Raw genomic sequence first — 25786 nt, 5'->3', positions numbered from 1 at the left:
CTAGGTAAAGACAGGGTGTCAGCAGAAGTAATGCCTGTAGATGTTATCCCTCCTATAGCTACTTCTATGGTGAAGAGCAAAATTTGTATGACACTACCTCTCCTATCTCTCCAGACCTAACCCTTCTCCCCTGCCTACTGGTTTCAGGAAGTGCCATTGAACAGCAGTTTTGTGACCTTAGGCAAATCACTCAAACTTAACTTATCCATGGGCCAAAAATTGGGAGATCTGGCAACTTTGCCTCTGTATTTCTCTATGGCAACAACTGGCTAGAGCTGAATGATGGCTTATCATTTAAAAATACGATATATTCTTTTATATTTTTATCTTTTAAAAATACAGATATATTCTTTCACTTAATCTGGCAAGTCTGACTCATTTACTTTGTTGCCTGGCCTCTGTTATATTTGTGAGGCTGGATTGCATCATGGTAAGGAGCACAGTTTCTGGAACCAGATTACCTAGGTTCAGATCCCAACAATGACTCGTGGTAGCTGTGTACCCCTTCATATTATGTAGCGTTTCTATAGTTTCATGTGAATTATAAGGCTACCAACAGCTCCTACTTCATGGGGTTGTTAAAAGGATTGGAAGAGCCACTGCTTAGGACAGTCCTTGACCCACAGTAAACTTAACTGATGTTAGCTGTTGTTTGAGTTCAAATCGCATAATAATTAGCTAACATTTATCTAGCTCGTAATATGTATCAGGCAATGGTCCAAGTCTTTTACACAGATCTATCTCATATCCTAACAGTAATACAATGAAATAGGTCGTGTTGTTTTCTCAGTTTTACAGAATGCAATTTAGAGAGGTTAAGTAACCTGTCTAAAGGCACACAGCTAGTAAGTGCCGATGATATTGAGAGTTGAACCTGTGTCCATGTATCCTAATTCTGTGGGTTTTTTCTTACTATTTTTTCCTGTGTCTTACTACATGGAGACTAAGTCTATGGTTTTGAATGCTGTGCTGTGCTATGCTGCCCCACATTATATCCACTTCTAAAAATATCTAATCACAGAAGTGGCTGGCTTGGGTAAATAGAGCTTAGCACTTTTAAAGTTTTTGTAAGTGATTTGAGGAAAGAATGAATATAAAAATCTCCAAATTTATATATGACGTTAGTTCCTTCAGGCAGTGAAATGCAAAACAGTAGGGGTTAAATAAACTACAGAAAACTCTTTTGGTTTGGGTGGGGTGAGTGAATAGAAAAATGGTAACTGAATTTCAGGGTGGGTACACATAAAGAAAGACTATTTGTAGAATGATGTGCTCTGAGATATTTAATAAGGACTCTCGAGTTATTTTAGGCTATTATTTGAAGGTTAAAAAGGCCAGCAAACATTTTATACCATTAGGATGACTATTATCTAAAAAAACAAAGAATAACAAGAGTTGGCAAGGATATGGAGAAATTAGAACTCTTGTATGTTGTTGGTGAGAATATAAAATGGGGCAGCCACTGTAGAAAACAGTATGGCAGTTCCTCAAAAATTTAAAAATAGAATTACCATATGGATCCAGCAATTTCACTTCTGGTTATATACCCAAAAGAATTGAAAGTAGGGACTCCAACAGATATTTGTACACTAATGTTCATAGTGGCATTATTTACAATAGCTGAAAGGTAGAAGCAACCCAGGGGTCCATCAGTGGATGAATAAACAAAATGTAGTCTATACAGACGATGAAATGTTATTAATCAACCTTAAAAAGGAATGAAATTCTGACACGCACCACAACATGGATGAACCTTGACGACATTGTGCTAAGTGAATGCTGTTACTAGAGGGAGAATGGCAGTTGTCAGGGGGAAGGGGTAGTTCTGGAGATACGGTGTGGTGATGGTTGCACAACAATGTGAAAATGTGAATGTAGCTAATGCCACAAAACTCTACACCTAAACGTAGGTAAAATCATTAAAATGAAAAAATGTCCTAGAAAATGCTTTTCTTCCTTGTGTAAAGTTCCAGAACATCCTCATTTGGAATGCTAGGTGCTGTTCTGTCTTCTGCATGTTGGTAGAATGGATACAACTTAGTTTTAGGCTCCAGGCCCAGCTCCTTGGATTATTAGCAAGTCATTTTATCTCCTCTGATACGTGTCTAGAAAAAGGGCCTAATAATCCTTACCTCACAAGTGAGGATAAAATGAGATGTGTATGTGATTGAATTTCTATACAAATGTCAATTATTTTCCACTTTGAAAAAATAATAAAACAGACTTATTTTCCATACACTGGTGTAGCTGGGCTGTATGACACACAGACTGTGCCTCTGTAACGCGCTGCAGCTTCTTGGAGCTTAGGAGAGGTATGGTTAACACAAAAGATAAGGCCTTACACAGTATACTCAGTCAAAAGGAATAAGTGGGCTGAGAAGAAAGCTAGGCTGAATGATTTTAATTTAGTCTTCACAGTTTAAAAAAAAAAAAAAGGAAAAACTTTACCAATATAAAAGGATATTAAGTAAAATTGCCATCTGCAAGAGATGACATCCGCTAACCATTTTGCATCTGTCGTTGTATGTATAAGTTTGTGTATGTTTTTGTGTAATTGTATCATACTATTCATACTTTTAATGCTACCTAAAATAAGGTTTGAAAAATTAGGACAAGTTAATGGATGATACTTCAAGGACACAAGGACATTTTGAGAGCTGTGTGCACTTAATATGTATCACACCAGGCTAAGTGCTTTTACAAACATTATCCCACTTACCACACACGACATATGGAGAAAATACCAACTATTTCCAAATACCAAAATAGTTGGTATTTTCTCTATTTTACAATAAAAAAATTAGGGTAGAGGAGTAGAATAACCAGGACACATGAATGGTGAAACCAGAATTTGAATCCGGGTACTTTTATTCCCGAGCTTGCACTTATAGTACCCTTCTATAGCACCATCTTTGCTGCTTCTCAAAGATGTTTCATCCAAGCTCTGTATCTAATCCCATTGTGCTATTTGTTAAGAGTATGTTTTGAATAATTAATACAGTCACTAATACTTTATATTTTAGAAATTATCCCATGTCAGTATAGACAGAGCTGCCTCATGCTTTTATTTATTTGAGGCTGCATCATACATATATAAATAGTAAACTTCCTTGCATTTTTTATTGTGAAATATATAAAACATAAAATTTACTATTTTAACCATTTTAAGTGTACTTGCTGTTCAGTGCTATTAATTACATTCATGTTGTGCAACCATCACCACATCCATCTTTGGAATTCAACTTGCAAAACAGAAACTACCCATTAAATGATAACTCCCCATTCCTCTTTTCCCCCAGCCCCTGGCAACTGCCATTCTACTTTGCCTCTGATTTGACCATTCCTCATTTAAGTGAAATCGTACAATATTTGTCTTTTTGTGTCTGGCTTATTTTATTAAACAATAATTTTAACCAGACTTCTATTGATGGACATTTAAATTATTATCATTCTTTTACTTTCAAACAATAGTAAGTTCTAGGAGCATTCAATCCAGAATTTCAGACTGCTTTCTCAGTCCTTTGCTTGGCTGGCTTTTGAGGAAACCCAAAGCAAATCCTTACGCCAGCTTTTCTGAGCAATAAAATAAGAATGTTAAATAATTACTTTTGTTATAGAGTGTTGTAAGGGCTTACATGGTTTCTGCTTATAGCTCGGGATCCTTTGGGAAAGGTACTCTTTAAGTGTAAAGCTTTTCTGTAACTACAAAGCTGCTGCCACAATGTGATTAGAATACATTTTTTGATGAATTAGTGATTTTTAGTGCAGAATGAAACCAACCCAAAAAACTAAAATCAGAGTGTATAGTTGTATTCTCTTGGGGTTTTCAGATGAGTTAAAGGTAAGCAATTGTTTGTGAGGAAACCAGGCTTAGAAGGCCTGGCCTCTGCTTGTCTTTGCCTGGCACTGGCACTGAGCAGAAAGGCCTAGCCTTCCCTAGAAGTCCCCGTGCTCTGCCTCAGGTGCTCCAGAGAGGTTGGGGCTGGGCTCCCTCTCCTGAGGCTGACCCCAATCTCATCCAACTGCCAGGCCCATAGGGCTGGCTTAAAGGATATGAAATGATCCTAAATATTCTTCACTTGGATTATTTGCAGGTCCGTCTCTCTGTGTGGAACTAAACAATAAAACTCTACCTTTCTGAACTGACTAGGTGATTAAGGAAGACAACTGTAGAGCTCTTGCGTCTGAACTGACTTTCCCTTGCTTCACCAGCCCTCCTTTGCTTTGTTGAGTCAGAGGCTTGGGCACAGCTGTTTAGCTCCCTCTGCTGGCTGAAAAGCAGCCTAACGGTTTCAGATTATACCTCAGTTTGTACTGGTGGTTTTCTGCCGACGCATACTTGAAAATTGCTGTCTTTGCATAGGGCTCTTAATACCTTGCCTAAAGGAATGAGGGGTTGAGTGGAGGAAGCGGGTGTGTTTAGCTTACATCTTCTGATGCTAACCTTGAGGGCAAAGTCAAGAAGCAGGCTCCATCACAGCGATAATTTTTGCCTCAGTGATTCCAATCTCCCATGGACTTGGGCTGTCATCATCATGTTGGTTACTAAGGACACACCTTTTAAAATGATCCCAAGGCATTTAACAAATAGCCATGAATTTTGAATTACTGAGTACTTGGCAAAATGAAATCATCCTATAAATGCCTAGAATGAACCTTAAAGATAATTAATTGCTGTCTGGGTGATGGGGGTGACCTTAGGCTGAGAATGGTTATGAGTTGGGCACAAAAGTATAGATATTCTGGTTTCTTTTTTTTTTTTTTCTTTTAGTAGAGACAAGATCTCACTATGTTGCCCACGCTGGTCCCCAACTCGTGAGCTCAAGTGATTCTCCCACCTTGACCTCCCAAAGTGTTAAGATTGCACATCCTTCCACCTCAACCTCCCAAAGTGCTGGCGTGAGCCACTGGACCTGGGAGTACTCTGTTTTTGTTGTTGCTTTTGTTGTTTGTTTTGAGACAGAGTCTTGCTCTGTCACCCAGGTTGGAGTGTAGTGGCGCGATCTCTGCTCATTGCAGCCTCTGCCTCCGGGGTTCAAGTTATTCTCCTGTCTCATCCTCCCTAGTAGCTGGGACTACAGACACACAATATTCCGTTTTTACTTAAGCTGCTTCATTTCAGGAGAGACTGTGCTTCCTGGTATAGGTCTCAGTGAGCCATGAGTATCCCAGCCCATTCTGCAGAGTCTTATTTTCTTTTTTCTTTTTCTATCATGAACATTAAACATAATCCAAAACTCTTTTTTTATGAGAAAACATTTTTGAAGTCTTTATTTACAAAAGCTTTACAAACAAATAATACCCTCTGTTTTGCAAATAATGTTTTGTTTAAAAAGGACCACCCAGTTACAGCACTGTAATATCACGAATAAAGAATGTACAAGAAAGACAAACCAATTTGGAGATTTGCTAATATTACTGATTGTAAGTGTAGGTAACAAATATTATAACTTGTAGTCCATCATTTCAAGGTAGAGTTAAGATTACCGAAAAGTCTTCCTACACATGCTCTGGTCTGGTCACATATTCTGCATGGCTAAATATTTCACAGTCCCTTTTGTCAATATATATAAAATAGACTGCTAAGATATGCACAAAAAATAAGCATTATACTCCTCAGGTAATTTTATTTTATATATATATATGAGAATATATATATATTTTGTATTTTGTTGTTTTGTACCAAATCTCTCCATTATTTACTTTTGTAGCAACTACGAAAGCACAATTTTTATTTTCTAATTTAATTTGGTACAAAATATACTTAAAGACTTGTTATCTTTGGATTTTAATAAAGTTGATTTGTGTAACCAACAAATCAATAGTATCATAAGTATGGCTACAAAAAAAAAAACAAGGGTAAACAGTGATGGAATAAAAATAAGCAGATCAAGGGAAGTGTGCTATCATAAAATAACTGTAGCTTCAACATCTTGAGTACCAGTTTCCTGGCAGATACTAAACATCCAATCACAAGGGATTTTTCCTGAAGGGTGTAAAGCTGGTTTGAAAATTCTTCAGTCACAGAGCAGCCTACACATGCCAGTTAGAAACTGACAGACATTAGGTATGCTTGGAAGATTAGACACTATGTACAGAAACAGCAGTTACTAAGCTCCTCAGTAGTTTCTTGTCTTTTTTAGTTTTGTTGAATTGACAGTCAGCACAATGAATGTGCTATATAATGTGGGTCAAAACCAAGTAAATACTGTGTAAAGTTGGCAGATGGTCATTTTTCCAGCTAAGATCAAGAAAAAACAAAATTTCTGATAAAACAGAGGTTTTGAGTCAGAATCAATCTCTAAAGTGGAAGATTGATGGTCCACAACCTCAAATAGCTAAAACTCCTGCAGAATGGAAGGGAGAGACATGAAACAGGGAAATAAATTACAGTCAGTGCTAGTTAATTTAGGAAAAGGGAAAAATAAACCAAACTCAAGTAGGTAAAGTTTATCAAAATATTCAGTGATGTAGCTTTCCCCACTCTCTGTCACACATGCTTGCTAACAAGTATATTAAGGCCAAATTTAACCTGAATGCATTTTTTTAATTAAGATCTGAGATAGGAATGGTCATACTTAGTACTGAAAGGGAGACAATAAAATGGGCCATGAAAGGGGCAGGGGAAAGGCACTGTCTATTGTTCAAGGGATTCAACCAGAGATAAAACCTATGTACAAGCATGTGTGTAGCTTGAAATGAAAATAAAAGGACTATTTCATGTCATGACTGCTTGTTGGCTTCCTCTTCATATGCATTCCCTGTGCCATTCTGTACATAGGATGAACCAGAACCAAGGCTGTACAAATGACCATAATGTTTGGCATAATCAATACGATCTTCAAAGAACATTTCTCTCGTTTTGAAAAAGGCCATTCCTATGAGCAATGCATCAGATCCTGCCTGATGTTGTGGTCCTGTCTGTTCCAGCTCTAACTGTTCTGCCACTTCTGTAATCCACCTTTGAGATTTTTGCAGCTCTTCATAAGGTACATCACATCATAAATGACAGGAAAAAAAGCAATTGAAGGATATTAAAGAAGTCAAGTTCTTCTTCAGGCAAGTTAGAGTTGGTCAGGATTTTTATTAAATAGCCAAAGTTGTAACCGCTATGAAATGACAACCATTTGACCCCTTCACAGAGGACCACTCCTGAAGTCGTAAGAAGTTCTGCAAAGTACTGGGTCTCAATTCCTTCCTCCTCATGTTTTTTAAGCTGGATATCACATGTTGTTAGTAGCTCTGTAGAGTCCTGGGCATACATGTCTTCCGTCAAATTAAATTTAAAATTCAACTACCATGTTGGAGTTCCTGGAGGGTATTCTTGCTCATTCATAAATGTCAGTCCTAGCTGAATTATCTTTAACAAGTCTACATTACATTGCAGTAGTTGGCATTGCTCCTGAATTCTCCAATGGGTCTTGCAACCACACCTGGAAATTCAGTGTCCACAGCAACGTAATTATATTTTTGGATAACTTGAGGAGTTTTCTTCATCTCTTCATCCAAGCTGCAAGCCCAAACTTCACAAATTCTTTGGCTATGATCTACAGTTGCTGCTGGCATAGTGAGGGCACAAGGGAGTCTAGATGCCAAGCATCAAAATGTTATACTTGGTTGAAGATTTGTTTCATAAAATATTGTACTCTTTATTTATGTACTTGTGTCGCTGAGCTCATGCTCCTCCTCCTCCTTCTCGCCATAGAGACAGCATCCAGTGGCGGTAGCAGTGGTGGTGGCAGTGGGTGCCCCATAGACACCTCTCGCCCAGTAAGGGGGAAAGGTGAGCAGGAGCTGCGCCGCACCGTGCTGCACTGTCGCTTTTCGCCCAAATCTAATACAGAACTGTTTGGCTAGGCTCAGACCTGTAATCCCGGCACTTTGGGAGGCCAAGGCCGGCAGACCGCTTGAAGTCAGAGTTGGAGGCCAGCCTCGGCAACATGGTGAAATCTCGTCTCTCAAAAAAATACAAAAAATTAGATGGGTGTGGTGGTGTACGCCTGTAGTCCCAGCTACTCAGGTGGCTGAGGCAGGAAAATCAGCTGAACCAGGAAGACAGAGGCTGCAGTGAGCCGAGATCGTGCCACTGCACTCCAGCCTGGGCAACAGAGTGAGACTCTCAAAAAGAAAAGAAAAAATTGTTCAAGTATACACAAAAGTAGAATAGTATAGTGTATGCATCTATAGCAATTGTCCACATTTTATTAATCATCTATCCCTCTACTTTTTTTCTGGAACATTTTAGAGGTAATTCCAGACATGCTCCATTTCACCAACCTCAGTATGCATCCCTAATTGATAAGTATTTTTTTCTTTTTTTTTTTTTAACATAACCACAATACCATTATCATACCTAAGAGATGTAACAACACTTCCTTAATATCATGAAATATTTAAACAAAGTAGAGAGATACCAATCAGATTTGACAAAATGTTGATGATTTGTTAAATTTACTTCTATTATTATTATACTTGTAGAAGGATTTACTTATGAAGTTTCGTTTTTAAGACTTTATTTGTTTTAGAGAAGTTTCAGGTTCACAGCAAAATCAAGAGAAAGATACGGAGGTTTTCCATGTACCCCTTATTCCCACACCTGCATAGCCTCCGCCATTGTCAGCATCTTCCACCAGAGTTGTATGTTAAAACTGATAAACATACACTGACACACCATAATCACCCAGAGTCCCAATGTTCAAAAGTGAACATTAGGGTTGTTTGGTATTGTATATCCTGTGGGTTTGGACAAATGTAATGACATGCATCCATCTTTACAATATCATACAGAGAACACCCAAAGCATTGGCAACAAAAGCCAAAATACACAAATGGGACCTAATTAAACTCCAGAGCTTCTGTACAGCAAAATAAACCATCATTAGAGTGAACCGACAACCAACAGAATGGGCAAAAAATTTTGCAATCCACCATCTTACAAAGGGCTAATATCCAGAATCTACAAAGAACTAGAACAGATTTACAAGAAAAAAACAAACAAACCCATCCAAAAGTGGGAGAAGAATATGAACAGACACTTTTCAAAAGAAGACATATATGAGGCTAACAAACATATGAAAAAATGGTCATCATCGCTGATAATTAGAGAAATGCAAATCAAAACCACATTGAGATACCACCAGTTAGAATGGCAATCATTAAAAAATTTGGAGACAACAGATGCTAGAGAGGATGTGGAGGAATAGGAATACTTTTACACTGTTGGTGGGAGTGTAAACTAGTTCAACCATTGTGGAAGACAGTGTGGCACTTCCTCAGGGACCTAGAAATAGAAATTCCATTTGACCCAGCAATCCCATTAATGGGTATATACCCAAAGGATTATAAATCATTCTATTATAAAGACACATGCACACGTATGTTCATAGTGGCACTGTTTACAATAGCAAAGACCTGGAACCAACCCAAATACCCATCAACGATAGACTGGACAAAGGAAAATGTGGCACATATATACCATGGAATACTATGCAGCCATAAAAAACAATGAGTTTGTGTCCTTCGTAGGGACATGGATGAATCTGGAAACCATCATTCTCAGCAAACTGACACAAGAACAGAAAATCAAACACCGCATGTTCTCACTCATAGGCAGGTGTTGAACAATGAGAACATATGGACACAGGGAGGAGAGCATCACACACTGGGGTCTGTTGAGGGGGCCAAGGGAGGGACAATGGGGGGGGTTGGGGAGGTCAGGGAGGGCTAACATGGGGAGAAATGCCAGATGTAGAGGACAGGAAGATGGAGGCAGCAAACCACACTGCCATGTATGTACCTATGCAACAATCCTGCACGATCTGCATGTGTACCCCAGAACCTAAAGTACAATTTAAATAAATAAATAAATAAATAAAAACAATACCCATCTCTATCTTCTGTTAATATAAAAAGATTAGAGCACATTATTGGATTCAGTTCATATTGCTTAAATAAATTAATTAAGATATTTTCAATTAAAAACAATATCATACAGAGGTTTTCACTGCCCTAAAAATCTCTATTCCATCTGTTCAACCCCTGCCTCCAAGCCCTGGCAATTACTGATCTTTTTGTTGTCTCCATGATTTTGTCTTTTCCAGAGTGTCATGTAGTTGAAATCATACAGTATGTAGCCTTTGCAGCTTAACTTTTTTCATTTGGTAATATGCACTTAAGGTTTCTCATGTCTTTTTACTGCTTGACATTTCATTTCTTTTTATCACTGAATGAGATTCTGTTGTCTGGTTATACTACAGTTGGTATATCCATTTACCTACTGAAGGACATCTTGGTTGCTTCCAAGTTTTGGCAATTGTGAATAAAGCTGTTGTAAAATAAATCCATGTACAGGTCTTTGTGTAGATAGAAGTTTCAGCTCCTTTGGGTAAATACCAAGGAGCTGATTGCTAGATTGCATGATAAGAGTATGTTTAGTTTTGTATGAAACTGCCAAACTATCTTCCAAGGTGCCTGTACCATTTTGCAGTCCCACCAGCAGTGAATGAGATTGCCTGTTGCTCTACATCATGACCAGCATTTGGTGTCGTCCAGGTTTTCTCCTGTTATCTTCTAGGATTTTTATAGTTTTATGTTTTACATTTAGATTTATGATCAATCTTGAGTTAATTTTTAGGAAGGGTGTAAAGTCTATATCTAAATTCATTTTTATGCATGTGGATGTTGAGATGGTTCAGCACCATTTGTTGAAAAGATTCGTTTTTGCTCCATTGTTTTGCCTTTGCTCCTTTGTCAAAGATCATTTTATTATACTTATGTGGGTCTATTTTTGGCCTCTCTATTTTGTTCCATTGATCTATTTGTCTATTTGTTGCCAGTATTAAACTGCCTTGATTAGTATATCTTTGTAGTAACCTGAAGTCAGGTAATGTCAGTCCTCCAACTTTGTTATTCAAAATTATGTTGACTATTATGGACCTTTTGACTCTCCTATAAATGTTAGTCATTTTGTTGATATGCATAAAATGACTTGCTGAGAATTTGAGTGGGATTACATTGAATCCATAGACGAAGTTGGGGAGAACTGATATCTTAAAAATACTGAGTCTTGGCCGGGTGCGTTGGCTCAAGCTTGTAATGCCAGAACTTTGGGAGGCTGAGGCAAGTGGATCACCTGAGGTCAGGAGTTCGAGACCAGCCTGGCCAACATGGTGAAACCCCATCTATACTAAAAATACAAAATTAGCCAGGCGTGGTGGCACATGCCTATAGTCCTAGCTATTCGTGAGGCTGAGGCATGAGAATTGCTTGAACCTGGGAGGCGGAGGTTGTAGTGAGCTGAGATAGCACCATTGCACTCCAGCCTGGNCTTGAGCCCAGGAGACAGAGGTTGTAATGAGCCAAGATTGTGCCACTGCACTCCAGCCTGGGTGACAAAGCCAGATCCTGTCTCAAAAAAAATAAGGAAGATGGATAAGTTTTATTATTTTTATAACATTGTTGTAGTACTCTTTATAAAATAGTGATGTGCTGCTTGTACATAAATTTATACCTAAATATTTTATTTTATATTTCAGATTCCACTTGTTCATTGCTGGGGTATAGGAAAGTGATAGACTTTTGTATATTAACCTTATATCTCACAATCTTGCTAAAATCACTTATCTGTTTTTTAAAGAAACACTACAGATACACTTAAAAGCCTCTTATCATGTGTGTTCATCCATAAACAATATAAAGTATTGTTTTGTATATTTAAAATATATATCCTTAAATTTTATCTTTTTCATATATCCTTTTGAAACTTGCTTTTATTACCACCATTAAGTTTTCAAGATTTATTTATGTTTGTATACATGTTTCTTGTTCATTTTAACTGCTGTATGGTGTTCCATTGTGTTTAGACTCCACCTATTTTGTATTCCAGTGGAATTTATCCATTCCTGAACTGATAGATATTTGTGTTGTGTACAGGTTTTCTTGATATTATGGCCAAAGCTGCAGTGAACTTTCTTGTGCATTCCCCTGTGTCACTTTGTGTGAATGTGTCTAAATTATAATGTTCATTTTCCTGATTACCATATAGAATTTGAGATCCTCTGTAATACCTGTTTGGTATTTGGGTTTCCTTTTCTGAATGGTTATATTCTTTGCCTCTTTTCCTATTAGAGTTTTAAGAATTATTTGTAGAAATTCTTTGCATCTTCTAGATATAAAACTATTACTAGTTATATGCACTGCAAGAATTCTTATAAATTCAGGCAGTCCAGTCCTGGGTCTTCACTTTATTCCAGGGGCCAATTTGCTGGAGTTAAGTCAGCTTCTGTTTCTACTCTTGGGCTCCCTTTATTCTTACTTAACATTTTTGAGTTATGCTACTAAGGCAGACAATCCCTTCAATTGTCCATCAAAATAATTTGCTTTGTCAGTTATGGTTCATTTTTTGTTCAATAAGGCAAGTATAGAATAGTGGGCTATAGAGTCTTTACCGCTTGCTTTGAATCTTAGCTCATGACTTATTGTGTGATGTTGGCAAATTACTCTTTTGCACTTGGCTTTATCTATAAAACCAATGAGGGTAGAAGAACTATTATGATGACCATTTTGTATTTGATGAAACTGAGTCAAAGGGAGATTAGGTCAGAAACATAAGCAAGTAGAAGAAACATGTGCTCCACTCTTTTAACTTTTTGCTTTTGCTGGAGACATGAATATAGAGAAATACTTATCTAATTTAAAAAAATATAGTAGCAGAAGCAGTGATAAGTCCCTGACCCACAGCCTCAGTGCTGGGGGAAAACCATAGGAGTGGAGACTAGAGAGAACTAAAGTGCCCATGCCTCAGTCTTTGTGGTGTGGAAAGTCATTTGTGTCATTCTTCATTAAAATAAAGCAACAAGAACCCAAACCATGATTTTCATGACCTTAGCTTGATGTTCGACAGAGTGGTAAATCTGTAATAAATACAGAATTTAGATACTATCCCAGGCCAGAGAACTCACAGTTGAAATAGGCCAATCATAAAGAGAACACTGTGGGCCATACTTCAGGGATCAGTCTGGTGGACAACTTGATTTGGACTGACAATGGAAGAAAGAAGAAACTCAAAAAACAAACAATTCAAGTAGCAGAGACATTTTCTAGGAGCAGGAGAATAAGTATTATTTGGCTTCTGTGTCTTCTATTTTTTATTTTAAAAGGAAATCTGCTATGGCAAAAAGTCAAGCAGTACAGGAAAGTATAAAGTAAAAATTGAAACATAAAAGTTTTCCAATCATATATACCCAAATTGAAAGGAGAGACTCAAAAAGTTATTTGTACACTCGTGTTCATAGCAACATTATTCACAATAGTTAAAAGATAGAAATAAATATTCATTCATGGATTAGTGGATAAACAAAATATGCATACAAAAATATATATGATGGAATACTGTTCAGCCTTAGTAAGCAGGGAAATTCTGATACATGCTGTGACATAGATAAACCTTGAAGACATTATGCTAAGGGAGTGAGCCATACCTATAAGGGAGAATATTGTATGATTCTACTTATATGAAGTTCTTATAGTAGACAAATCTGAAGACGCAGAAAGTAGAATCGTGATTACTAGGTACCGGGAGGAGTTATTGTTTATTGGGTACAGAGTTTCAGTTTGGGATGATGAAAAAGTTCTGAAGGTGAATAATGGCAATGGCTGTACAACACAAAAGTACTTAATGCCTCTGAATTGTACACTTAAAAATGGGTAAAATGGTAAGTTACATGCATATTTTACCACAAAAAAAAAGTCTTCCACACCAGCCTACCAGTTATAGTTGGCACTATAAACAACTTCTTTTATAGCCATCAGGATAGGGCTATGCAAATACAAGCATAGATATGTGAGTATAAGCATACTCTCAATGCTCATCCTTTGGAGCACTCATTTAGATGCTGGATATTTCCCAGTGAACAAAACTGGCAAGGTTTCTGCCATCACGGAGCTTTTTAAAAATGTTGTTTTATGCAAATAGTTAATGATATGCATACTGTTTTATACCTCATTTTCCCCCTTAATGAATATCTTTGGACATCTTTCCACATTAGCTCTTACATAGATATAACAACTTAATGGCTTCATAGTATGCCCTTGTATGGATGTGCTATCATTTGTAGCTACGTTTTTCATTGAATGGAGGAGGGGAGACAGAGGTACAGAGCTTGCTATGGTTTGCTGCTGTTGTAAATTAAATTTTTATTAGGAAAATAGTATGGCCTTGTTATACAAAGTCAATGCAAAAAAAGTATAAGTAAAAAGTGAAAGTGGGGAAAAAAACCCAGACCTCAAGTTACACAGAGGTAAGAGCTGGGTTGAGCTATATTCTGTATTCTGCCTAGATCCTATTACTGTAAAAGTCAGGTGATTTCTTAGTTATCATTTGTACTGTGTCCCATAGTCAATGAGATCACATTAAGGAGATTGCTTTAAAAACCATTATGCTAGAAATACTACTTTGGAGTTCTTTGGTTGCAAGCAATGGAAGTCATCTCAGGCTCTGTTAAGCAAAAAAGGGCTTCCATGAAAGGATTCTAGGCAGCAAATGAAGAAATATTTAAACAGCCGGGCTCTGGAAAGACAGAAACAGGGTGGCTTTAGGAGTCTCAGTGTCAGTGCTTATCCCTTTCATTTTCTATGTCTGCTTAAGATTTAATTCCTGGGAGAAGACAAATGGCCTAGAGAACATATGACTATTGATGGTGAAGCAGGGAGAGTCCTGGGTTTTTGTGCTCCATGTGAATTTTATGGAGTTGGTGGGGGTGTAGTTTTGGAAAAGGTGGGATTCGAGGCTGGCAAAACCAACTGTCAGCCTTGCGATGTCAGCTGTTTTAACCATAGATTCTTACTCTCTTCTTAAGGAGGAGACGACCGCCGGGTTCTGCTGTGGCACATGGAGCAAGCCATCCACTCCAGGGTCAAGCCCATACAGTTGAAAGGAGAGCACCATTCCAACATTTTTTGCCTGGCTTTCAACAGTGGGAACACTAAAGTGTTCTCTGGAGGTAAAAAGGGAGATTCTACCTTGGGACCTTCACTATGGTTGGGATTTTAGAGAAAAGAGTGTGAAAATAACTCCTATTTTTCACTGAGCTGTGGAATTACTGGTTTCTCATAGCTTGTTTTTTCTGCTTGTCTTTTAAATACAGCAGTATTACATATTAGGATAGTATGTGTCTTTTTTTCTCTCCTCTTTTTTTTTTCTTCGCCTGTCTTTTTCTTTCTTTCTCTTTGGCAGAAAACTTTTCACATTGTGGTCTGGTACACACACACACACACACACAAAAAAAAAAAAAAAAAAAAAAAAAAAAAAAAAAACAATACTTAACCTTCCTATATGTGGCACACTCTGATTTTGTTTTTTATTCTATTAGATTTCATTTTTAAAGATTATGCTGGCCATAACTCAAACGGATGTCATGACCTGTGGATGGCTCCTGTTTGAAGTGTTATGTTAGGGTACAATTGGAATGGCTGATGCTCACACCAACCTCTTAGTGATGGCTTCCATCAACCATACTCCTTCTGACCATCACATTTCTAGTTCTGATCTCTTTTCTGAGCTGCAGATTTTCCACTGGATATCTACCTGTGTTCCAAAAGCAACTTAAATACAGTAGATCTAAAACCAAGATCATTAGTCCTTTCTTGAGTGAAAATTTCTTCTTGTCTGCTGGATTTCCTTTCTCAGTTATTACCATTCACCCAATTATATAGGCTATTAGGTTTAATGTTAAGAAATTGCTGACATTTAACCATTTTCAACTTACAAAAGTGGCAGTTTCATATGGTTCATTCTACCCATAATCTTGGAGTCATCCTCAAACCTGCCTTTCTTACATTTATACATCTAGTCAGTCACCAGGTCCTGTCAGGTCTATCTCAAAAGCCTCTCAGATTCATCCTTTAGTTTGGCCTGGAGTTTTGCAATGGCCTTCTGTGATTCCTGTTACCACTGTCTAAAACTTATTTGAATTAATTGAATACACAAGTTTAATTTTAAAAATAGAGACTGGACCATGTGAACCGTTGACCCTACAGTGCCTGAAGAATAAAGTCTAAACCCCAATCTGTCTGTCTGGCCTTAACCTCCTTTCCCTGAGTTATACACTTTAGCCCACCAAACTATTTGCTGTTTTAAGAATGTACTGCATGGTACTGTTTTGCTCTTGTGCCTTTTGTTCATGCTGTTCTTCCACCTTAATTGTCCAGTCCTCACCAATTCCCCTAAGCCTTTCATTGGTAAGAGTTTTGAGTTATTTGAGTTTCTCTTCAAACGTCTCCTTCTCCATGTACTTTCACCCTGCTTATGAAAGAAATAATTGAACCCATAGCTAGATCATATTGCTACAAGGCAAACCCTCTTGTTGCTATTAGTTGTTTGTGCAATTGGACTGTGAGTTCTCAAGGACGGAGTAGAATCTTATTCTTTTTGTATACCCAGGACCTATCACTGTGCCTGATACCTGGAAGGCATTAGTATGGGTTTACTGATTTCATTGGTTTGCACCCACGGTTTATAGCCAGGCCTTTGTTTAAGATGGCCTGAGCCATATCTTTACTGCTACTTTTGCGTTCTATTTAAGGGACTGTTGGTTGTGCATTTTAGCATAAGGTGGGACATTTTTTATGTTTTGTCTTTTCATATTCAGGTTTTAATTTTTTTGCTATATAAACCATTTGAAGGCAGGACTACACATATCATGAATAATTTATATCCTTTGACTGAATAAGTAGAAATACAAGATTAAAACTTCCCCATCATTTAGAATCACCATCATCAAATTTTAATGCTATAAAAGATGATGAGGCTGGGCAGAGTGGCTCACACTTGTAATAATCTCAGCATTTTGAGAGGTCAAGGCAGGAGGATCGCTTGAGCCCAGGAGATTGAGACCAGCCTGAGCAACATAGAACCCCACAGTTAGACCCAACATGTTTAGATCTCTACAAAAAAAAAAAAAAACATTTTTTTAAATTAGCCATAGTGATACATGCCTGTAGTTTCAGCTACTAAGGAGGCTAATGTGGGAAGATTGCTTGAGCCCAGGAGGTCGAGGCTGCATGAACCATGATTGCACCACTGCACTCCAGCCTGGGCAACAGAGCAAAATTCTGTCTTAAAAGAAAGAAATAAAAATTTTTAAAAGACCATGAGGATAGAAATATTAGCAAACATTTAATTTGGGCTTATTAAGTGCTCAGCCCTAATCCGAATGCTTTTACAGATGTACTCTTATACTCCCAATTACCCTATGAAATTACCATCCCTATTCTGTAGGTAAAAAGTTGAGTCATGGAAATGTTAAAGATTTTATTGCACTTCTCATAATTAATGAGTATTTTGCTGAAAAAGTAAAAGAAAAGTTAGTGAATTGATTTGCTCATGATCATTTACTGTTTTCCTTGATGGCCACAGTTTTGTTTTGTGTTGTTTCCCCCCATTTTTTTTTTTTTTTTTTTTTGTTTTTTTTCCCCTCCTTTTTTTTTTTTTTTTTTTCGAGACAGTCTCTCTCTGTTGCCCAGGGTGGAGCGCAATCATAGCTCACTGCAGCCTTGAACTCCTGGCTTTAAGTGATTCTTTCACCTCAACCTCCAAAGTAGCTGGGACTTCAAGGGTGTACCAGCACCTGGCTAATTTTTTAATTTTAATTTTTGTAGAGATGGGGTCTAACTATGTTGCCCAGGCTGTAGCCACAGTTTGTTGTTGTTGTTGTTGCTGTTTTTACATCATCCACTGGATAATACAGTTGGGAACTGTTCCTATATTATACTTAGTTGGTATTATTTTTTAAAAAATTCTCTGTAAGAATGTACTATTCTTCTTAAATTACTTCTATAAATCTTTTTTCTAGTTAACACTTCTAATTTGTATTAGCATTGGCTTTATTCATATTATTCATTTTTTTTCTGAAAAAATATGAATAAACTTAATAATACTAAATCGTAATGTGGACAGGGACCACCTTGCAGGAATGATCAAATGCCTGCTTTTTTCTTTTGCAGGAAACGATGAGCAAGTTATCCTCCATGATGTTGAAAGGTAAATAGATTGGTGGTGTGTGAAGGTGACTGACTTTGTTTTTCATATGAAGAGGCAAATATCTCTTTAGAAGAAAATAGTTTTTTTTTTTTTTTTAAGAAAACAGCATGAAACCAGCTGTTCTTTTCTAAAAAAGATTCCTACAATAGTTTGAAATAAAGTTTTGATTTAAAAAGGAAAAAGGGATTTGAAAGTTGATATGAAAGTATACTTTTTAGGGGAAAATTTAAAAGGAGAGTTTAAAAGACAAGGAAGCATAATATTTAAGAACAGTAATAGCTAATATTGATTGAGTTCTTACTATGTGCCAAGCACCATTCTAAATGCTTTGTACATATTAATTCATTTAACCCTCACACTCATTTTCTAAGGAGATACTATTGTGATCTCCATTATAGATGAGGAAACAGAGGCACAGACATGTTGATAGGGAAGGTCAAGTGGTGCTAAAAGCTGAACTTAGACTGTCTGGCCTCAGAGCCATGCTCCTCATCACCATGCCAGACTGCTAGGAGACCCCTCTTTCACCCTGTTGGCATCCGACTTGGCTGCTTTAAAGCTTTTCCTTACTTTTTGAAAACCAAGTACAACCCCCAAATCAGTACACAAGCAGATACATTCTGTAATAAGTGAAAACACAAAACTCAGCTATTGAGTCACTTTTAAATATGCTTATTTAGCACAAAAATTATAAAATCTCTAAAAAGATTCCTTAATAGTACCTTTTTTTAAACCTGAAAGTTGACAACCTACCTTTTAGGAAATATGATATTTTTTGGGACTCAGCTAGATTGACTTTCTAGAAATGAAAAGATGGCATCCTTGGTACCGAAGGGCTGGGACTCTGCACTATGTTTGTGTGTATGTGTGCCTCTGTCTTGCTCTCTATCTCCCAGCAGTGAGACACTGGACGTGTTTGCTCATGAAGATGCAGTATATGGCTTGTCTGTGAGCCCAGTGAATGACAACATTTTTGCCAGTTCCTCAGATGATGGCCGGGTTCTCATTTGGGACATCCGGGAATCTCCCCATGGAGGTAGGGTCACTGTGCAAAGGGCTATTGGACTGTGTTGAACAGTTTGATGTCAGATTCATTACAGATCCAATTTATGACCTAAGTATCTATGTGCAAGTGATTTCAAGGGAAAGGAAATGTGAAACTCTTACATGGAGGCGTAAGAGGTCTTTGGAGGTCTTATCCTACACCTAAGTACTCAGGAGTGAGGCACCTTCACCTGTCCTTCTCCACCCTCCTGTGACTCTACACAAACTCTTGTACCTTGGTATTTAGTGCCCCAAGGAGCAGAAGTTGTGGTGCTAACATGTAATTCTTGATTATTTACAGAAAATGGGGGTGTTATGCACTTTTCTGCATCCTAGTTTCAGGTGTGTTATTTTGTCAAAAGAACCACAGAACCTCAAATTACCTGTGTATACATCTTAAAATGATGGCAAATGAACTCTACTTAAAGGGGATTGTCTGTGTGAGTGCCTCCTCTGAATGTGCCTTTGACTCTCTGATGTGTAAAATGAAGAAGTTGTTTTTGTTGACTTTCTCTGAAGTTCTTCAGGAAATGCATCTTTTCAGCTGATTTCCTACAGAGAGATTTCTGTAATTCTACCTGTCTTCAAAAGGCCCCTTCCTCTAGGACCAGCCTTAGTGCCCCTGCCATACCCACCCTGGCCTTTAGTGCACATTGTAACGATCACACCTGTGTACCTAAATTTACTATCCTGCCTGCTTTGTCTGGCAGGATCTAGGTCTTTTAATTTTTTTTAAATTATACATGAGTTTAATATATGATAAAGATCACAAAATTAGTGCAGAAAAGAAGTAATACACAATAAACAATGCTGTGATAAATGTGCACTATATCTGTATCTCATAGATTTCAGATGAACAATAGTTATATGTAGAAATCAAAATTGATAATGCCTATAGAATATACAAAGTCTTATATGTTAAAAATGTGCCACAGAAAAAAGTTACAAAAGTAATCTTAAAAGTCTTGGAAGAGTTTTTGAAGTTCTTTATTATTATTATTATTATTATACTTTAAGTTCTGGGGTATATGTGCAGAACATGCATATTTGTTACATAGGTATACATGTACCATGACGGTTTGCTGCATCCATTCCCCTGTCATCTGCATTAGATATTTCTCCTAATGTTATCCCTCTCCAATCCCCCCACCCCCTGCTAACCCTCCCCTAGTCCCCCCACCCCCCGACAGGCTCTGTTGTGTGATGTTCCCCTCCCTGTGTCCATGTGTTCTTGTTGTTCAACACCCACTTATGAGTGAGAACATGCAGTGTTTGGTTTTCTGTTCTTGTGTCAGCTTGCTGAGAATGATGGTTTCCAGTTTCATCTGTGTCCCTGTAAAGGACATGAACTCATCCTTTTTTATGGCTACATAGTATTCCATGGTGTATATGTGCTACATTTTCTTTATCCAGTCTATCATTGATGGGCATTTGGGTTGGTTCCAAGTCTTTGCTATTGTAAACAGTGCCACTAAACATTTTACATTTTGGGTTGTGCTTATTATTGAGGTTCAGGCTATAAGAGAAGCTTGTTTTTAGGGTTAGGCAGGTAAGGTAGCAGGAAGTAGCAGCTGTGGTCGAGTCACTGTGGTCTTGGTAGGTGAAATTCTCCTTTGTCTAAACTGCCTGATGATGGGGATGACTGAATGCTTTACCTGCTCAGAGGCCTGTGAACTGCTGTGTATGGAAGACATGGACTGAGAAATGCTTTCTTTGTATTAGTCTAACAGGTTCCATAGGAGTATATGCTGCTAGGTAACGAAGTGGTTTCTTTCTCACTTGGAACCTGCGGATTTTTGTAAAATGATGCAGAGTTTCTAGGTGAAGTTGATTACATACTGGCTGGATGTTAGGGAGCATTGTGAACCAGAAGGGAAAAACTACACTATTGCTTTACCATATCTTGATTTTTTTCATTGTTTTATTTTATCTTCATCAAATCTGTGTGTGGTTTTACAACTTTTAATTTCTAAAACTGATACAATTGGAAATCATAATAATCCTACCAGTGATTGGTTGTCAGTTTTTTCTGCTTATGTGGAATTCAGTTTTACTTACTGTAAAATGGCTTATTTTCCCATTTTTAGTGACCGTTTCTGTTTTGTCTCAGGATCTGATAGCTGCTATATATATATTTCTGGGTGTTACAGCTTAAAATTTGTCTAATTTGTTCACATTGCTATGTATGGGATTCATAGAGACCTTGCGAATAGGGGTGACTGGTGGGATTATGTGCTGTTTTGGGGCTCCAGGCCGTTGGAGTGGTTATTAAAGAGTGCTCCTACCTGCATTCACATTCCTGCTTATCTGCCTGCCAGTGACCCAGAGGTACCTGTAATGAACTGATTATAAGTTTTCTTTCCACAGAGCCCTTCTGCCTGGCAAACTATCCATCAGCTTTTCACAGTGTCATGTTTAACCCTGTGGAGCCCAGGTTGTTGGCCACAGCCAATTCAAAGGAAGGAGTGGGACTCTGGGACATTCGAAAACCTCAGAGGTGAGTCCCCTTTATTGACACAGTGTTAAAACTTTCCCTTACCTCATTTTTGAGGTAGTATGACCAGCCAGTAAGTGTTGTGAAGACCTCTTTGGCAGTTATCTGTGCTGGGCATTTCTTAAGATGTATAGTGTCTCTAAGCCAGGAGAGCTTGTTTCTAAGGAATAGACAGTGAGAAATCCACACTTCTTGCAGAGGAGGCATCATAAATAGTAATCTGGACTTTAGACAGGGTCAATTCTAGGCAATTATCTGAAGTAGTCAGAGCATCCCTTCAGTATTGCCTTCTCTTTTTAGGCCCAGTGTTCCCCAGATGCATAGGAGCTCTTGGGCTGGGGTGGGTATAGGGGAGGAAGTGGAGGTGGAGATTTGCCACTTGTTGCTACTGAGCCAGGGTTCTTAAGCATGAATAGGGAGGGGATCCCTAAGGGGGCTTCAAGAAAAAAAACAACTGCAAAAAAAAATGAAAATTATATATTGTGTATTCAAATAAGTGCATTTTCTGTTTATCAGAAGCACTAGTGACTTTTGTAGTGACAACAACAAAAGGTTAAGAGCCATTGCCTCATGGTGTTCAGGACCGCTTGTGTTTCTCCTCATGGCACTATGAAAAGAGCATACCTAGGACAATCCTGAATGATGGTATGAATCACTAATGGGGGGGATCTCAGACGTCATTAAAGGATGTGGGAATACGGGTGGGTAGCAGGCTCTTTTATGTTCCTTAAGTCCCATGGGAGAGGGACTACTTTTTATGGTACCTGTACATAAAACTGGCCATGCTTTATTTATTTAAAAACCTCTGTGCATTGCCAGCTAGCTCCTCTGGAAATTCTGCATGGAGGTAGTTTCCCATTTCATAAAGCAATGTTGCAGAAGAATATCATGCAAACTAAGTGATGTTATAATTTATTTCATGGGCCTCGGATGAAAGAAGTAGTTAAGTACAGAAGATTATGTTCCTTGATGATTTTTACTCCTAGCTGATTCTCTCCATGGGGCAGTTAAGAGATAGTTGGAACTATTGTAGCAGATCCGTGTAGCCTAGAGGGGTGTCCCTGGCATTGAGCAGGGTTCCCTCGGTTTCCTCAGGGCAGCAGGGATTTCTCCTGCCCCCTCTGTTGCATAGGCACCTGGCTCTTGCTTTTACAGTCTATTGAAATGTGTATAGTGGCAGGACCCCTGATGTGCCTTTGCACTGTGTACTTTAGGAGGCTTGCTGTCTGCCGAGAAGACAATTGTGTTCAGCTGCAGTGTTCTTTGCCACTTCAGGCTCTTTAGGAACAACTATTCTGCCTCATCCATACTACAAAAGGCAGGGTTTGGATTAACTGCACCAGCCTTCCCCCAACCTGTTATCTTCCCCATTCCAGCTGCCAGCTATTCATTGCAATAGCTGGCAACTGGAGTGGGGCACTGAGCTGTTCATCTCCAGTGGAAAGCTTGAGTAATTCATGGTGTCTGCAGGGTCTTGAGAGAGGAGGGGAGTGTGGATATTTTGTTTCTCCCAATTCTCTCCCAGTCTCTTCTACCGATTTCTTACTGTGTGCTATATGAGCCCTCCTCTCCTTTCCACTTGTCTTCTCTCTAATAAATATAGTTTCTTTCTTTTAAAAATAAATCCAAGTGATGATTATTATTTTGTTTTTACGGTAACATTTATTGGTTTTGGGGTTTTTATGCAGAAAAATGTAATGGAAACAAAAAAGAAAAAAATTACATCTCTGTTACTTGTATGTCTTTTACAATGTGTGTCCATCAGTACAATTCTACTCCTTTCCAGTGTCTGTAGTCACTCAAGAGGTAACCTCAGCGAACAGTGTCTTATCTCTCCAGAACTTAATGTAATGTGCATACTACTGTGTATATGCATCCTTTAAAAAAACTGAGACAGACGGAAGCATATAGTAATACTATTTTTTTTAATTAGTAATATGTTTTGGAGCTTTTTTCATACCAACGTTTACAGAGGATCTCAGTCTAGCCCCTTCTTTTAATAACTATACAGCATTCAATTTATATGATGTCCTCAACAACCAGGACTTCTTGTCTCCAGTTTCTGGTCATTATAAACAATGTTGCATTAAAACTGATTGTACATCTGTCTTGGCCTACTTTTGCAAAAATGTCTGTACAGGATTGCTGCATCAAAGGGTGTATATTTTTAAATTTTTGATAAAAGCTGTCAGATTGGTTGACTCCCACCACCAAAGGCTGCAGTGACTTACAAATCTACCAACCGTGTATGAGATTGCATGTGTCTCCAGACCTTCACCAACACATGAACTATTGCTAGTATTATGGGGAGAAAATGATACCTTGTTTTGAGTTCTTCTTCAATTATGGGTAAGGTTTTATAGTTTCTGAGTCCATTAGACTTTCTGTCCCTGAAAGTTAATCCTTTTTCACTGTCTTATGGCCTAGAACCTGTTCAAACTTCTTACCTTTTATAACCCTGGAAATCTGCATATATTATTTATTTTGCTGCAACACTTTAAAACAGAGGTTGTCAACTAGCTGCCCATAGGCCAAATTCAACTCACAGAGATATTTTGGTCTACCTGATATACTAAAGTTAGAAAAATTACAAAGTAAAATTGCAGTTTCTTCCATCTCTTGAAAAAGTCAAAAGATCTGATATTATTGGACGATTATTCTCATATGGCAATAATCAGCCAAAGTCTTTATGATGTGTTAAGGGTCCCACCACTTCTTGATGTCTTAATACAGGTGTATCCCTCATTTACATACTTGCCTGGCCCTGTAGACATAGGAGTTGGAAAGTCCTGCTTTAGGGATTTTAGTGGTAGTGAGTGGGCACCAGGGAGGAGAGACTTGAGTGTAAGTGACTGGATAAGAGAAAATTTCACACATACAAGTGTACATTGCATGTATTTCATTTAGATGATTTCTGCTGGTTTTTTTCACAACCAACCTCCTTTCTCACTGCCAATATCCCATTTATATCTTTCTTGGGCTGTTGCAGTGTCCTCTGAACAGTTTTCAGAACTGAGATCCTTTAATGTCTAGAGAACTCAGGAAAAGCAAGTCTCCCCTGCTCTCACTCTGCTATCCCACCTTTTTCATTGCCTGTTTTAGCTGTCTGCTTGCTTACCACCACTCTTTTTTCCAATCTCTTTAGTTTCTGCCAGGAACTGTTAGTTCTGTGACAGATAACAATGTCTTGCTTTGACAAGGATAATAAAGAGAGTGTTTTTTTCCCACTCAATAATAAAACTGGGGCAAGCCAAGAATCTGTATGAAGACTTACCTTATAAGACGGTGCTTTCACGTGTTGTGTAAATGATGCATCTGAAAATGGGCAATGAGCGCAAGTTCCTACTATCAGGGGAAACTGCTCTTAGGTCCTCTCTGGCTTTGGGGACCTCAGTTAAATGTCTGTTTTGGAGGTGGGGGGCTGTGCCAATCTTACTTCCATAGAGACCAGATTAAATGAAACTCTTTGCCTCCTGAACAAGCCAGACAATCTCTGCCATATTGGATTTGACGGTTGCTTATACCAATATGGGAAAATAAAGCCCAGGGGCTTAATGTCAAAGGCTGGAAAGGGCACTCATGCTCTGATGTTTGTTGAAACTTTAACGAATGAGGCTGTCCTGAATTTAGCCTCCTTCTTTTCAGAATGCAAGGCCATCAGGGTAGACAAAGATTTCTTAAACAAAACCTCAGAAGCACTGGACATCAGAGAAAAAATGAACAAATGGGATTTCATTAAAATTAAGAACTTTTGTTCAGCAGACACCACTTTATTTTTTGAGACAGGGTCTTGGTCTCTTGCCTAGGCTGGAGTGCAGTGGCATGGTCATGGCTCACTGCAGCCTTGACCTCCAAGGCTCAAGCAGTCCTTCCACTTCAGCCTCTCAACTACTTGGGACCACAGGCTCATGCTATCATGCCTGGCTAATATTTAAATTTTTTTTTTGTAGAGACAGGGTCTCTTTGTGTTACCCAGGCTGATCTCAAACTCTTGGGCTCAAGCAATCCTCCTGCCTCATCCTACCGAATTCCCAGGATTACAGGTGTGAGTCACCACGCCTGGCCAAGACATCATTAAGTAAGTGAAAAGGCCCACGCACAGTGGCTCATGCATGTAATCCCAGCACTTTGGGAGGCCAAGGTGTGTGGATCACAAGGTCAGGAGTTCAAGACCAGCCTGGCCAACATGGTGAAACCCCGTCTCTACTAAA

The 25786-nt window shown here is 38.3% G+C and overlaps 1 protein-coding gene and 1 pseudogene across 3 annotated transcripts in view; one reads left to right on the top strand and one right to left on the bottom strand.

Annotated features, from left to right (window-relative positions):
* LOC108284301 (DDB1- and CUL4-associated factor 5) overlaps positions 1–25786 on the top strand; it is a 67658-nt gene that overhangs the window by 20962 nt on the left and 20910 nt on the right. For both annotated transcript variants that reach the window (XM_017500986.2, XM_017500995.2), the window contains exons 2-5: positions 14856–14999; positions 18001–18037; positions 18934–19073; positions 21449–21578. In XM_017500986.2, the coding sequence (XP_017356475.1) occupies positions 14856–14999; positions 18001–18037; positions 18934–19073; positions 21449–21578 (451 nt within the window). The remainder of the gene's footprint in view (positions 1–14855; positions 15000–18000; positions 18038–18933; positions 19074–21448; positions 21579–25786) is intronic.
* Positions 5241–7796, bottom strand: LOC108284316 (annotated as a pseudogene). The gene has a single exon (XR_001817165.2). The product of XR_001817165.2 is annotated as a CCR4-NOT transcription complex subunit 7-like (transcript).

The sequence above is a fragment of the Cebus imitator genome, unplaced genomic scaffold, assembly GCF_001604975.1.
Source record: "Cebus imitator isolate Cc_AM_T3 unplaced genomic scaffold, Cebus_imitator-1.0 Scaffold13, whole genome shotgun sequence".
Classification (NCBI taxonomy): Eukaryota; Metazoa; Chordata; class Mammalia; order Primates; family Cebidae; genus Cebus; species Cebus imitator.
The sequence above is the reverse complement of the archived record's forward strand: the minus strand, read 5'-3'. Positions and strand labels throughout refer to the sequence as shown.